Source organism: Gavia stellata, chromosome 9 (genome assembly GCF_030936135.1).
Source record: "Gavia stellata isolate bGavSte3 chromosome 9, bGavSte3.hap2, whole genome shotgun sequence".
Lineage (NCBI taxonomy): Eukaryota > Metazoa > Chordata > Aves > Gaviiformes > Gaviidae > Gavia > Gavia stellata.
The window spans coordinates 38,554,478-38,570,691 of NC_082602.1; the positions used below are offsets into that span (position 1 = coordinate 38,554,478).

General features: G+C 39.3%; 1 protein-coding gene across 1 annotated transcript in view; it reads left to right on the plus strand.

The window, feature by feature from the left end:
• The window catches only part of DOCK1 (dedicator of cytokinesis 1), a 329,394-nt gene that overhangs the window by 282,852 nt on the left and 30,328 nt on the right, over positions 1–16,214 (plus strand). Inside the window, exons 40-46 of the mRNA XM_059821380.1 lie at positions 570–674; positions 4,341–4,482; positions 4,683–4,761; positions 5,047–5,131; positions 7,355–7,441; positions 10,998–11,174; positions 12,217–12,300. Of these exons, the coding sequence (XP_059677363.1) occupies positions 570–674; positions 4,341–4,482; positions 4,683–4,761; positions 5,047–5,131; positions 7,355–7,441; positions 10,998–11,174; positions 12,217–12,300 (759 nt within the window). The remainder of the gene's footprint in view (positions 1–569; positions 675–4,340; positions 4,483–4,682; positions 4,762–5,046; positions 5,132–7,354; positions 7,442–10,997; positions 11,175–12,216; positions 12,301–16,214) is intronic.

The following is a 16,214-nucleotide window of genomic DNA, read 5'->3' on the forward strand; positions in this document are numbered from 1 at the left end:
GATCATCTGAAGCCGCACATTTGTTATTATTTCATCATTTGAGATAAAACAGGATTCCGCTTCGAAAACAGATGGCGTCTGACATGCGTGTATTTATTCCAAAAGTTATATTTTTCTGCAGTTCTCAACTGCGTGCTTTCCATATGCAAATAAATAGTTGTAAATATGGAAAAGAAGAAGTATAAAAATGTAATGAAATGTAACAGGCGAAAGTGGAGAAGTCAGCAGCACCGAGATGAGCTGGCTTTAGCAGTACGTGCTTCATTGTCTTTCGGCATCGGCAGTGTCGTAACCGGGAATTCAGGCTGCCTTGCATTTGTTGACCTTCATCAAAATTGAGATATTGGATATGGAACCGTGAGATTCACCAAGATGAGCATAAAAATAATGGCTACGGAGTCTAGTATTTCAAAATATTAGCATATATCTGATAGAAAGGTGAAGAAAAAGGGGTAAATGAAACATGTACATCTTTAAGTTAGAGGTACACATAAAAGAGATCTAGATCTAAAGTATAAGGAGTCTCCTTGGAGTTTAGGTCATTCAAATTCCTCCTATTTATTTTGCAGAGAAAGCAAGCGCAGTTCTATGAAAACATTGTGAAAGTGATAAGACCAAAACCAGACTACTTTGCTGTTGGGTACTACGGCCAGGGATTTCCGACATTCATAAGGGTAAGCATCCACCTTTTTCCACAGACAATAGCAAGGTTTCTTGCTTTGGAAATTTCCCTCGGTTGTAGAGCAAGTACATTATTGTATGTCAGTGTGTTATTTACAATCCCCCTAACATGGATGGTTGGTTTTTGGGTGCATAAAACAAACATCTGTTTTTCCTTTCCAGGTTCCAGTATAGAATAGTTGAATTTTAGTAGAGGAGCTTTTTCTTCGAACATATCCAATACTTTACACTTCTTCAGGGTATCAGTAGAAATGAAGATATACCACCTAATCCATAAATCAGGGTAATAACCAGCACCATCTGAAATGGTGACATTTTTGCTTGACAGGTATATATAGATACAGATATAGATATATGAGTATGGTAGAGAAGCCTTTTGTATGTGACCGTGTTTTCATGTGAGTGTCCTTCCCAGCATGGTCACTAAAATGAAGTTGAGTATCAGAGATGTGTGTGATACCTCTAAAAGCAATCTTTTCTCATTGATTTTCATGAGTCATGCATCAATTTAAAACATGTCATTTGGTTGATGCCGGTAATACAAGTGGAATAACATTTCAGATTTTTTCCACTGATACCAGGGTTGTTACGGAGTTGAATTAGGGGCTAAAGAAGGGTGGGGATTTGACACGTCTGAATTGCATCTGTATCATCATTCTCTGGACTCTGGCACTTGCCAGTCGGTGACGCGGAAATAACACGTTAGCTATTCAGCTGCTGCGCTGCTCGTATCTATCTTAAGAGCTGAGGATTTTCAGTTTGGAAAGAGTCTCTCTCCAACCCCCTGTGGAAGAGTTACAGTAGATTAAGGCAGTTCAAGAGACAGAAGAATAAAATTATTGCTATTATTCTCTGAGTCCAGGAGACTCAGAGAGATTTAGTCTCAGGCCAGGGGCTGGTAGTAGGTTTCCTCCTGGAAATACTCATTTAGGAGATGAGTTCCTGGTTGTAAGTGAGTAATTCCAGGTTAACTCTCTCAGATCATGCCATAATAAATACCAGGTGCAAGCCCAAGCCTAGGCTGAAGCCCAGCTCCCTGGGTAAACCCGGTGAACGCTGGTTAAACTGGCTTTGTCAGGTTAATTGTGGCCAGCTGGTCTTTAACAGTGTATTAAAATGAATCAGGGAAAGGCTTTAAAAAATCCCAAGAAATGAAATTTTTACTTAATCAAGTGTTCATTTGGAAAAAGGCTCCTTTTCCACCCTCTAACTAAAGCCCATGTGGAGAAACGGAAGATCTTGAATCACCCCAAGAGGCAGCAAATGTGTGTGGCTGTCCGTACACCCTGGCATGCCGTACTACGGGTGTCCTTGTACCATTTATGCCTCCTGAGAAGTGCAACAAATTATCAGTTCTTTGCAGCTGAAAGGGATAGAGCTGACCCCAGGTAGTTCCTGCCAGGCTAAGAGTGAGTTTTGCAGCACCCATTGCGTGCAGACCCTCAAACAAAAACTGGGAGGTGAGCTCTCTCGTATGTTAGCCCACTGCTTGGTCTCCAAATTATGGCTGGGCAACTCATGCCAGAGAGACTCTGAGCGTGCAGGAAGGTGACGGGATCATCGGTACCCCAAGCTGCCCCAAACCTTATGAAACGCAATTCTGCAAACTAGCAAAGCCATATGTTAGTAACAGAAGCAAAGGCATGATGGTGTGCAAGCTTCCGTCTGTGTCCAAAGACCAATGCTAAAGCGATGCGATGAGGAAAAACTAAGAATTATTGTGGTGTTTGAAATACATGTAATGTCCATACGGCCGCTTTTATCAAGTGTCAAACAGCAAAAATGTTTGTGGTACACTAAGTAAAAAAGCTTTAATGAGATTTTTGTAAAATGCTTATTAATAATTTCCTATAGTTTCACCAGGTAAAACATACTTAATACCCAGTAAGGAGGAGTCACTGGACCAACCCATTTCTCTAGAAAATGATCAAATTAATATCTTACGATATTCCTATAGGGAAGACTTGCATTATCAGGAACCTTCAAAACGATGAAATTACAACAAAGTCACTGACGACTTTGTGGAGGGGATTGTGGCTGTGAGTCGTTGTGACATTTTGTCACACATACAGTCACTCTCAACAGAGTGCATATTATCCTCTGGGAACATCGGGAATATCCAGTGATCCAGAGCTGCTCACCGGAGAGGGGTTGTCCTGGGATCACAACAGGCACGGCGAGCTGTCCTGAGCGAGTGGCCGCGAGTGGGGCAGTTTGTCTCAGCCTCTAACTGAGCCATGTATTTACTTGTGAAAAACACAGGGAACACGAGGTCATTTTCCCGTTGAAGCGCTGCGCTACGCTGTACAGTCAAAGGGATACAGTGCAGAATGGTGTTCATCTGCTGCATTAATGCTGAGCGGCGTTTTCGCTTCACAACGGAATGATTTTTTTTGGAAGTGCAGGAAAACACTTCCCGTGCTTTACAAAAGCCTCGCGGATTGGTCAGTTTGTAATGAATGAGCAATAAAAACTCTGAAAATTTGGCTATTAAGTGCCTGAATAGCTTATTGAGAAAATCCTCAGTAAAAGCTTTTTCTTCTATTTTAATTTTTCCTGTGAATTACAGGTATATATACATGAATTACAGGTATATATACAGTTCTTAGGCATCTGCACTTTTTTATCCCCCCCCCCCCCCCCCCCCCCCCCGCCCAAATACAGAGTATTCTTTCATCTACTGTGCATTTCAAAAGGCACCATTGCAGAACTAAAGCCAACTGGGCAAATGTAAACTATTCCCATTTTCTACCCCTCATCAAAACACCCTTTTCCTAATAATTGCTATATTACTTCTTCGCCAAGTGTTCAATTTGAGATGAGTAATGAGGTTAAGCATAGTCAGATGCAAGTGTTGCGTTCATATCAAAACTTACTTTAATATGTTTGATCAGTTAAAAGCATGCAAGTCGTCTTTTACATTTTTCTTTAGAATTCAGTGTGCTTGTTCAGTACATAAATGGACTGTGTAAAATGTATTTTAATTTTCTTTATTGTTAAAAGAAGAAACCAATACTTAGAAATACAGTATACTTAATTTAAAGCTTATGCTGCGTGCAGACAACTGTACAATGGCAAAAACCTATTAGACTAATGTGAAGTCTGGGGTATATCAGTCTTCCTAAAAGAGTCAGTGTCTTTGGACCTTCCTCCTAAAACAGGCATGGTTTTCCATTTGTACTTTTCTCTGCTACTCTTGCTTGCTCACCTCAGTGCCTTTTAATAAATGTTTGTGTCTATAAAGCCTAATTCTGTTTATTTACATCCATTCCACCATTAGCTGTGGAAGATGGATGGGAGGAATTACAGAGGGAGATCTTGGATTTGGTAGAGGACATAATTTGTCTTAATACATTTTCAGTGGGCACCTATTTTAGACATCCTTGATATGATGTATTTAGACCCCATTGAATTTAGTGTGGTTTATACATATGCCTAAAGGGAGGTGCGTGCTTAATGATCTCAGTACTGAATTGGAGGTAAGGATATCCGTTTAGGCTTTACTGAATTGGCATAAAATATTTGTAAACTATTGATTATATCATAGCATGAGGAATGTAAAATGTCTCACTTAACAGCATTGGAGTCAACGCTTCTGAGATCCCACTTCATTACTGAGGATACTGGTACTAGGATTTCACCTCTCAATTTGTTTCCAGAACAAAGTCTTCATTTACCGGGGAAAGGAGTATGAACGCCGCGAAGACTTCGAAGCAAGGTTATTGACTCAGTTTCCAAACGCAGAAAAAATGAAAACGACGTCTCCACCGGGCGATGACATTAAAAACTCCTCCGGCCAGTGTATCCTTAGGTTGTACAGCGGCTCCTGCGGCCGCACAGATCAAGGATTTATGGCCAACACAAGCAGGAGACTGTTGCACTTCTGCCTTTATGGGTGTAATACATTAATTTTGTTGTTCTGTCCTTTCTTTGCGTTCCTGTTGAGCTGGCTGTTCTGCGTGATTGAAATCCGCTTTTCAGTTCTTAACCCCTGAATTCAGATATTCAGTGCTTTACTGTAAAGCCAAAACTGGATTTACCGTCTAAATTTCACAGGCCAGTGTCAGAACAAATCGTGAGGTGAGTTCGAGTTGGGTTTGCAATTTTATCAGTCTCCTTTATAACACTTAAAACTAGTTCTTGTTGTTGTGTAACAAATCTGTACACAGTCAAGGAGGGTAGTAATTGCGAGGACATTGCATAGGTATTCTTAATATTAGCAGAGATTTCATCCAACCCACTGGAAAACAGTGATCCCATGAGCATTTTATATTTATGCATAAACTTTTTTTCTAGTAATAGAGTTTAGCAGCAATTCCTGAATGGATAGCATTTGATTTTGATTGTGCTTTTCCTTTTTTTCAGTTTCTATAGGGTGAATGAAGTCCAACGGTTTGAGTATTCACGCCCTGTTCGAAAAGGAGAGAAAAACCCGGACAATGAATTTGCGGTAAAAAAAAAAAGAAAGAAAACAGAGTACTTTGGGGGTTTGCTTGTTTATTCCCCATCATTTTGAGACTCTGAACCACTCATCATGTTTTGGTTGTTGAAAAATAAATTTGAGGTTTAAATGTGATTATTTTTCATAGAAATTGAATTAAACCAATTTTTCGTGTTCTGTTTTATACCAATAGAAAAAATGGACAAAGCTGTATTTACTTTGTTAAAACCCAGCTATTTTGAGAAACACGTTTAAAATGGCTATACCTGAAAAAATAGACGTCTTTGGCCAAAACTTGTCTTGCAATGGAGATTCTAGTCAGGCATCTAAAAATGTTGTTGCAGCAATACCTTTTTTTTTTTTTCTTTTTTTAACTAAACCGTATGTTTCATCTAATGGTCAGTGAAACTCCCTTTGAGCACAGATTGTATTCATCAAAACGTTTACAACAGGTTCCATCAAGTTGTTGCCTTTTCTTGTATAGACACCATTTTATTCACAGGGGTTCTAGTGGGTGCAGTTAGTAGTAATTAAAGTAATAAATCAACGCATCATTTCTTGAGCGAAGAACTTGGTTTTCTGTGTAGTAGCAGGCTCTAATCTAATCAATGTGCCAATAAATGCTGAGTATTTGGTTTCCTACAGCTAAGACTGGGTATTCATTCAGAGACTCCTGTAGTGTCTTTGGCTTTTCTTGGTGGCTGTTATATCAAAAATTGCTAATTTGCTAATCTACGTGGGTTTAGCTGAGGCAGCAGGAAACCCTCTTTTTCTAAAACCATAATGCTAGAGAGCGCTGCAGTTTACAGTATGTTTTGAGTATAGATATAAAAATGTAGGTATATCTGAATCACTTTGAAAGCTCTTCTGTTAACGGAGGATGGAATAAACAATTCTGTTTTAAAAAAACTTCACAATAAATAAGATGAACTACCAACATATACCAGTTCTAACAAAATCAGATCAAGAGATGTCTTTGACATTGGTTATGAACCAAATAATACACACGTGTGAAGGAAGAGATGTTAAATCACGTTTCCTTAAATTCAAACCAGTGAGGAGATGTTACAACGAAGCCATTGCAGGTCACAGCTCAGATGAAATCGCAGGATCACAAATCCAGGTCGGGATCTGCAGGTCAGGATGGCACCTCAGAAGGGCTTGGGTCCAACCCCTGCCCCAGGCTGGGCCAGCGCCAGGGTCAGACCCGGCTGCTCAGGGCTTCACCCCAGCAGGTTTTGAAACCTCCAAGGACGGGGACACCACAGCCTCCCCGGGGAACCTGCCCTGGTGAGGCACATCGGGAGTGCTGGGTCCAGTTCTGGGCTCCCCGGTTCAAGAAGGACAGGGAGCTGCTGGAGAGGGGACAGCAAAGGGCTCCGGAGAGGATTGGGGGACTGGAACATCTTTGTTATGAGGAAAGGCTGAGGGACTTGGGTCGTTTTAGTCTGGAGAAGAGAAGACTGAGGGGGATCTTATCAATGCTTCTAAATACTGAAGGGGTGGGTGCCAGGAGGATGGGGCCAGTCTTTTTTCAGGGGTGCCCAGTGACAGGACGAGAGGTAACGGGCACAAACTTGGCCATAGGAAGTCCCATCTAAACACGAGGAGGAACTTCTTTCCTTTGAGGGTGGCAGAGCCCTGGAAGAGGCTGCCCAGAGAGGCTGTGGAGTCTCCTTCTCTGGAGATATTCCAAACTCGCCTGGACACGTTCCTGTGCAACCTGCTCCAGGTGACCCTGCTCTGGCGGGGGGGTTGGACTAGGTGATCTCCAGAGCTCTCTTCCAACCCCTGTCCTTCTGGGAACCTGTCCCTCTGCTCCTCTGCCCTCCTGGGGTAGAAGCGTTCCCTGTATCAAGATGTCATGGTTTTGTGGAGGATGGTCCTTGAAAGCTCTAGAGGTTACGTGGGAAAAATTGACAGTCCAGTAAAAGAAGTGGATCTCACAGAATCACTACAGTTGGAAAAGACCTGTAAGATCATCAAGTCCAACCATCAACCCAAGACGACCATGCCCATCTTTTACGTAGGGTCCTCCTTTGGTAAGAGAGCGGTTCTTCTCTACTAAATTGGCACGGCTCTATCATCTGCCCAAGCAGATTCCGTTTGAAATTTCCCTCTGGCTCCGTAACATCTGTCGTAGTGTGGTTCCTTTTCCTGATAATGTTTTAAGGCTTTGCTTAAGATAAAAGCTATCAATCCGATAACGTGATGTTTATGTTGTATTTGCAGAATATGTGGATTGAGAGAACCATCTATGTGACAGCTTATAAATTACCAGGGATTCTGAGGTGGTTTGAAGTCAAATCAGTTTTCATGGTAAGATCAATTTGGCTTTATTGAGATTGCATAAAAGAACGGGGCTCTCGTACAGCCAGGGAGCGTTTCTAGGTCTGTATGACTGTGCTTCAGCTCTGTGAAGAAGCGATCAATGTGGCTATATCTGGCATCCTAAGACAGGGGAACTTGCTTGCTGAGAATGCTGATTATTGACCGAGGGCAACTCAAGTAATGCTTTTCCGCTCCCGAGAGAAGGAAACGCGGCCTGACTCTTCCAGGCCTTCAGGGCAAAGTCCGGTCAAGTGCTTTTATAAAGGATTTCTGGCTTTCAGCAGGTGAGCCATTACAGCCTGAGGGGTAAGCCGCGTGCCTAAAATGAAGAGGGGCCTGAGGTGGTGTAGGGAAACACTGCTACCTCAGAATGAAACTAGTCTGAACTTTGGAAAAGAGGATTTGGGTATTTCGATTGTAATTTTTTCAAAGTATACCATAAATCGAATGCATTCTATGTGTCTGCATCTCTTCTCTACTTATCATTTGTGATTAAAGGTTGTTTCTGTTTCTTCTCCATAGTTAGCTAAAATATACCCTAGCAACGTCACAGAGTAACTCCAAATTACACATTTCTCTGTTCTACCATTTAGACTGTTTAGATAAGACATATCCATTAAACGCCTTTAAGATTAAATTATTCTTACGCAGCTGTAATTTTTAAGTAGCAATAAAAACATTGTTACTGCAGTTTTTAAATCTCTCTTGTGAGGCTTATTTTTAAAGGAAAAGAACAATTTGCATATGATTAATTAAAACCTTTTTCATTGCTCCATTGAGGTTATGTTGGACAGTTGTATTTAGATGAACAGAAGTAATGCAGAAAATTACTATGGTATCTATAGTAACAGAATATGAATGTGATGTTTGACAGTAATAGGCAGCTGAATAAAACACATTGAATTTTTAATGAATTTTGTATTTTCAATATAATCCTGATAGAGAAGATTGTATTTGTCTTCATGATGGCAAAAAGTGTTGTTTATAAAGCCTGGCAAATCTGATGAAAGTCTCTTTTCCTTACGAGTTAAGAGCACAGCCTGACAGGCTGCTTTATGCAGGCAATTTGTATACACGCACCTTTAACGCTATGCTTGTCATCGAAATGCGCATAAATCCTGGGAGAGTGCTTTCTGTAAGCTTTTTGTAAGTAAGGATTATATTAGTTGCATAGCTGAAAAATGATATCGAAATGGAACTTAATAATATGTGGGAAGACGGCAGCGGATAACTTCTGATCTAGGTCTGGCATAGTTACTGCAAAATTGGTATTGACTTTCTTCAAGATTCCCATCAGCTAAAATGCTGGAAGCACGGTCACGAGGTTTACATCCCTGTAATGCTAAATTTTGGTTATGAATACAGATATTATTGAAGTTTTACTAAACACGGTGAATTAAAGTAGCTTTGCACTTTTCATATTTTATTGATGGAACTAGAATATCTTTAAAGGAAGAGGTGAGATCATATCAAATCAGTGCTGAGAGAGAATTGAGTAATTTAATAAATGTGGTGTATTATGTTACATAACCCATAGGAACATGCATAATTTCCTTAAATCTATTTACTTTTTAAATTCCTGCTGAGTACTTTTACCCAAATCTTTTCAATCTGTTCATTATCTGCAAGGAATTTGTTGTACAGATTCATTATTCTGTATCTGATTTGTTTTAGCTGGGCACAAGTAGTTGTAGGGGAAAAATTTGCTGAGGCCAGCCAGTGAATTAGAAACTGGATTTCAAATTATACATGGTTTTATAAAGTACAAATACTAATCTCTATTTTGTTTTGATGTTTCATTTTTTAGTGTTGCAAATGTATGGAGTATATCATTTGTTTGCCATGAATAGATCATAGTGTCCAGCGTTAGCAAGCTGCTGGGGACAAGGCTCATAATTTACAAGTATAGATATTTTTAATAAATAGCTTTCAGTAAGGTCCAAAGCACAGTTTATAGTAGTAGGATGGGAACTGCAGTCTTCCATCTGCTTTTAAAAAATTAGAGGGAGGATTGCAAGAATAGTAAAAGAAAGGAGAGTGAGAAAACAAGCCATGATTGCTGATACAGAAAAGTCAAAAACGACGTCTCTCAGCTCAATGAGTGCTAATTTCTGCAGATATTCAAGAGCTTTAAAAGCAATGGTTCATCAACAAATTATTGCATAGTTATAAGCCCATTAATACAAATGACAGAATCCTAAATTTAGCATATGATGTTCACAACAGTTCTTGCCCAATCAGTTGTTGAATATGGTCTTACTTTCCCAGTCCGAATTTCACTCGTAGCAAATTCAGCTCTGAAGGGCGGTCGTCCTCTGTCCGTCTGAGCCCGGACTGCTCCGCAGCCACGGCAGAAACATCAGGCTCGTTACCGGCCTTCCAGAATCATTCACCAGGCAGACTTCTTAAAATGCTAATTAAAACATCCTCGGTGTAATCAGATGGCAGGTGTAAGAGTAACAACTAAAGAGATTTGATTATAAGTGGTTCTCAGAAACATGGTAAGCAACTGATAGCCAGGTAGAAGTGCTTCTTTGTTTATGTAGCATTTATGTAAATTAGGGTGTAATCAAATATACACTTGCGTTTTCCTCACAGGCCTCAATTAGCCTTCCTTTTCTATTCCTGCCACGTCATTTTTTTAATGTAAGTAGGCTATGTCTTCCAGTGAGGACTGTCTACACTCTGGGTTGCTGCAAGTTAGTAATTTGTAGCCCACTCACTAAATGTACATATTTTAGCAATATTTTAAATATTTTAATGCTGTTTTTTCTATATGACCAACTGTCATTCCGAAAGACCACGGTATCTGGCCATAAATAATAGTTGGAGGTCAGTCAATTAAAAGAAAGCAAGTTTTACACAGTGTAAGAGCTAATTCACCCCATGAAGACATCGGAGGAGCTCTCTTCATTGAAGTCCAGGCTATGTGAGAAAGAAAATTTCTTCCCTCAGTTATCAGTGTTTAGATGAAGAAAATGTGACCTTGTGGGAAAAAGCACAGCAGATAGCTTAGACGTCATCTCTTCAACATATTAAACTCCATTTCCTTGGAAATGCACCAAAATAATCACTGCACATACATCTTCTTGATTTTTGAGCTGCTTAGGATTACATTTTCCATCGGAAAATCCACATTAAGTTATCATTTCTTTCGTACTGTTACATTAAGCTGGATCTTCTTTGTACTGATAAAACTCACAAACTCCTAATCTCTGATGGTCTCCAAAAGCCTCCAAAAACCTCACGTGGTTTCTGTCAAAGCCTTTCTAAATGTTGTGCTGTTGTGCTGCTGAGATGTAATCCGTCCTACAGCAGGAAAATCGTTTAACTGTCTCTACTGTTATTATCATATCAGTGACCACTGTATATAGATACCAAATATGTAAATGCCTGAAACCACCATTTCTCTTACTTATTGGTTACAATATCTCTTGTTCTGAAATTCCTGCAGTGTTTCTAATGGTGGTGGTTTGCTGGGCAGCTCTGTGGCAGGTTACAAACTCTGCCCCTTGGTTAAAACCTCCTTTTGTTTTTATTCTAGGTTGAAATTAGTCCCCTGGAAAATGCAATAGAAACCATGCAGCTAACAAATGATAAGATCAATAATATGGTTCAACAGCATTTAAATGATCCGAATCTACCCATTAACCCTCTCTCGATGCTACTTAACGGCATTGTGGATCCTGCAGTCATGGGAGGGTTCACGAACTATGAGAAGGTAACGTCAAAATTACCTGTCCTGCAGTGCTTCCCCTCCGGAGCCTGGACTCCCCTGGAATGCTGCAGGACGTGTGTGTGTGTGTGTGTGTGTATTTGTATATAAACACTATGTGAGTCTCCTTTCATATGTGCTTTGTAGAACGTTGCTTAAAACTCACCGTTTGTCATGTCTTTGTGGTATGTATGGATACAGTTTTGCCGTTCCACATTTGAAGTAAGAATTGATGTGTTTAGCAGCAAGAATACTTTTGTAGGGACGTGGTGGACAGTTGCTTACTAAAGACTGGGCCTGATGACACTTCCAGCGTGTGCTCTCATGCGCTTGGACATCGGAGCTGAAGCAGGAATTTCTGGGTGAACTTCAGTGACCAAAGTAACCAATTGCAATTCTCTCCTTTGCTTTCAACTGCCTGAGTTTTTAAAGGATTAAGCAAATGATAGAGACTTCTGAGATACCAGTCAGTTGCAAATAGGTCTGAATAATCCTAACTGCATGTTACAACATCAGCTTTTAAAGTTGTATGGGATGAGATCTTAGCACTGGCAAACTATAAACACTATATGTGTTTATAAGTTGTGAATAGTAATTATATTAAGCTAGCATACACAAGCAACATCTATTTTGTAACATAAATGGAGAAGGTATGTGCTGACTGACATGTTGCTGTGTGCCTGTATCCGTTTATGTCTGTAACTCTCACCCATTTTATCCACCAAAATTTCTTGTGCCCTGGGAACTGCTAGACAGACGTTTCAGAGATGTGCCAGAGTCCTCTGCGGGGTTGCCCACGAGATTTGGTCTTGATCACCATGTGCTCATCTGCCCGCTTTACTGCTCATGGAAGATTGATGTCTTAATCTTAAAACGCTGTTAAATTCAGTATCTCTTTCCTAGATTTTCATTTGTATTTGTGGCTATTAATTACTGCTATTTTGCAGAACTTTGGGGTTGATTCATTTATCTTTGCTGTAGGTGATTCTTCCGTGATAGATGCTGATTCGTTTTCTGAAAGAACTGCTCATTTCTCTCTCTTGACTAGGCTTTTTTTACTGAAAAATATATGCACGAGCATCCAGAAGATCATGACAAGATTGAAAAACTAAAGGATCTGATCGCTTGGCAGGTAAAAAATTTTGCGTCGGGTTGGTTGGGGCCAGCTGCCGTACAAAGGCGGTTTAGTGTCACTTTTGAGAGAATTCAGACAGTAAACTGTTCACCCTGTGTACACTTCTTTGGCATTCAAAGCTGTCTTGGAACATGAGCTAAAGTTCATCTTTTCAAATCTGACATCATCTGTCATTTGATAAACCCGCCAGGAACAAACATGATCAGCCTCTTCTTTTTCTTTCCTTTCTTTTTTTTTTTGTAATCGTAATACAGTGGAAATACCTCTTCTGTATCAAAGGAGAAAATATTTTTAATAATGTTGATTAGTATTATTGGCAGTTCAGTTTTGCGTTTTAATTTTCTAAGGCAAATTTCAGAAATCCTTCTCGGACGGTAAGATGAAATGCCTAACCCTGAATCCCTCCTCCTGCATGCACGGACTGGGACAGTATTTCTTCACATATTCACTTCTTTCTTCAAACAACATATTTTCCATTTATTAAACTTCCTACGTATACTTATGGTACCTTTTAGCACAGAAGGTTAAATGTGAACATAGCAAAAATTAACTTGCATGCAAAATATTTAGTAAATCCATCATTGTGAAACCTTTGCTTCATTTGCTGTATAACTTAAATTGGTACAAACCCATTATTGATCCATAAAGCATGTGAAATTACTTGGTATTTTTATGATGACATATTAGAGCCGAAATCCTTTAAATGTAAGATTGCGTGGGTAATATTTCCTGAACCAGGAATGGAACACAGGTTTCCAGCCCAGTGCCTGAGACAGAGCAGGAACCCCCTCTTGCATGAAGAGCTGTCTTTACATGTAGCAGAGAATATTTTTCAGGGCTAACAAGAAACAATTCCAATTTTCTTTCATAGTCATATACTGGACATTTTCCAGTGGCCTCGAGATAATTTTATGATAACTAAAAAAAATCAATATGATTGGAAGTGGTTTTCCCCTGGAAGAAGAAAGTGCATCATTGTCTTTTTATATTCAATTTTGTCTTTATAGTAAAGGAAATAATTTACATTTCTATAGGTTTCTATCTTAGAGGTAGTAGAACCAAAGATGCAGAATTCAAAAAAAAAAGTCCTCTGAAGATCATAAAACTACCACTGAATAAAAACTCTTTTTGTCTGCAGAAAAATTATGTATTTATTTCTTTATTTTCTTGTGAGCTTTTATAGAAGATTAGATTTTAGGAGCTTTAAGTTTTTATAGAGGAAAATAATTTCATCCCAGAAGACTAACTTCATGTCAGCTCTCTGTCTTTGCCTCTGATAGCGATACTTCAAATGAATTACAAACATACTTTCCCTCAGCCAAGATTCACTTTGGTGACATTTGTGTATTAAAACAATATTACTGTTTGAAAATACGTATGGCAGCTAATCACGTTGTATTTTAATTATTCAGGGGTTTTAAATACATAAGGTTCCATCAGTATTGTAGTTCCAAAACAATAGGAAGCAGAAAAATAGAGGAAAGGGATCAAAAACTATTTTTATAGCTGAAAATTCTTTTCACTAAAAGGTCTAGCCATTTCACAGCAGAAATCAGTGCTTTTAAATTCCCTTAGGCGTTTCATATACATTTAGTGTATCCTAAGACTTAAACCTCCTCTCAAATTATTTCGGTTTTCAGAACGCAGGCGGCATAAGTAGATGGGAGCAGGGTGGGGAGCTGACGGCCAAATAGCGGCTGCTGTCGGGAGAGGGAGTTGTTATGGGAACTTTCCGAAGTGAGGCAGTGGTCTGAATTCATCACGGGCTTGACAGTGATTGAAAGCAAAAATGAGTTTTCATTTTTCAATAATGTGGGGCTTGGAGTTTTGTAATCACACGGAGATTTTCTTTATGCTGTATAAATCAAGCTGGATATATGAAATAGTAGCCTGACAATCATATTATCAGCTGACTAGTTAAATTTAATTTTTTTTCTATCCCCTTACCTTACCTTTTTTCTCCATTGTGCGATGGAATTCATGCTCTTCAGGAGCTCTTCCTTTTATAATTCCTGTCAACTTTAAATATACCTTTTTTCTGTCTATTATTTTTTCAGATAAATATCATTAGTAAAGCAATGTCCATTTTTGTCCATCTTAGTGCTTTTCCAACTTAGGGAAAAAATGTCTCCGTGCAACTGTTATCATTTCAAGCTGATCTTCTATGTTAACATGAAGCTAATGAAATGATTGATTGAAATTATGGTAATGAAATGAATGATCGATGACATTAGTCACTCTGCATTTAGCTAATATATTTACAGCATGCCAAAACTAGTATGTCACATAAAAATCTTGTGCTACTTCTACATAGCTGAAAGAATACTAGCATACCAAACTAAGTTTTTACGATCATATTTTATGATACCATCATTATGAAATATTTTCTTTTAAGATTTAAGTTAATTTTAATAACTCAAATCTATGTAGCGCTTTCATTCTTTTCAGCCAAGCAGATCAAGATCTTCTAAAAAAAAAAAAAAAAGAAAAAATCAGGGAATAATTTTAAGTTGCAGTGGAACTTTCTAAAATTTTAAAATCAACAAAGATTAGAGTTATGAAATGAGTGCTATCTTGAGTTGGTTTCCTTTCTTGTTCAGCTCATTTGTTTCTGGCTCAGCTACTTACATTACCTTTATTTCTTCATTCAGCTCTCCAAAGGTGAGGGCACCGTGTAGGGTCTTTTAAAATAGAGCCATGAGCAAACCCACCCATTGCTCCAAAGCCAAATGAATTCGCAATATCATGAATGTGGCAAAATTCTGCCTCTGTCTCCGCATCCAACAAAGATTCATAAAGGTTTAAAATTCAGTGTCACTCGTCACCGGATTTCCCTGTGTCAGTGCCTGGAAAGGAGACGTAGGAAGAATTTTGAAGTTAGTAGAAGAAAGTGAAGCAGAAATGGTAGAACAGTCCGAAGGGACTTTCTTTCTGCAGTTGATAAAGTTTGAAAGGATTAAGTGGTCTTGGACAGGGAGACCAAATATCCTGACTCAGAAATCTCACAGAAGTTCTGCAGCAAAGCCACAGGAATTTTATTAAATTCAGCTTCCGTTACGGAATAACAAGCCTTTTCTTCTTCTTCTTCTGTGGTTTCTGGTCTTCTTCCGTTCCCTTATAGTCGGTGCCTCCTCTTGCCTGTTCCCTGATCTCTTGACACAACAGTTCCTGTACCAGGAGGCCACCAGCCTTTGGGTGCTCGCGTTCTCCCAACCCAGCCCACGCTCGCTCCAGCAGACCCGGCCATCAACCCTCCCGCTCTTTTGCTTCTCCAGGTGCCAGAAGCTCTCCACAGCTGGCGGTGTACCCCTGGTGTATACCTCTGGTGTATACCAACCGTGAAACACTCCTTAGCACCTTCAGTTTGGGGCACAGAAGGAAGCACCTACATTTTTTTTCCTGACAGGGACATTTCCCTACAAAAAATGTCATTTACTTCATATTGCTTGATTTTCTAAATGGGAGATGGCTGAACCCTAGGACAGGCTCATTAGTGCATTTTCTGCTCGTAAAAAACATCTCAGAGCTGAAGCTTCAGACCCCACATGTACTTTGTCTTGGTAATTTGATTTTTTTTAAAGAATCCATTTCAAAAGTGAGCAGGTTCTTTTAAATAAATGAGCCAAGTGACCACTTATCCCTATAAAATAGGAGGGTCACAGTGTGGCCCGGTAATTATGAAAATTTGGAAATTCATTTACTTACTCAGAACAGGGAAATGTTCTGAGCTTAATGTTTGATTTTTGTAGAGTGCAGATCCATATGGCTATAAATAGAAGTGGCTACAGTAAAAAAATTTGTCATTATTCTTACTTCTCTTTGTAGTCTTTTAGAAGAAGAAGAAGCTGTGTCCATTTAAATAGTGCCAAATCCCAGAGAATCGTCTTGATAAGATTCCTAGAGTTTGTTCA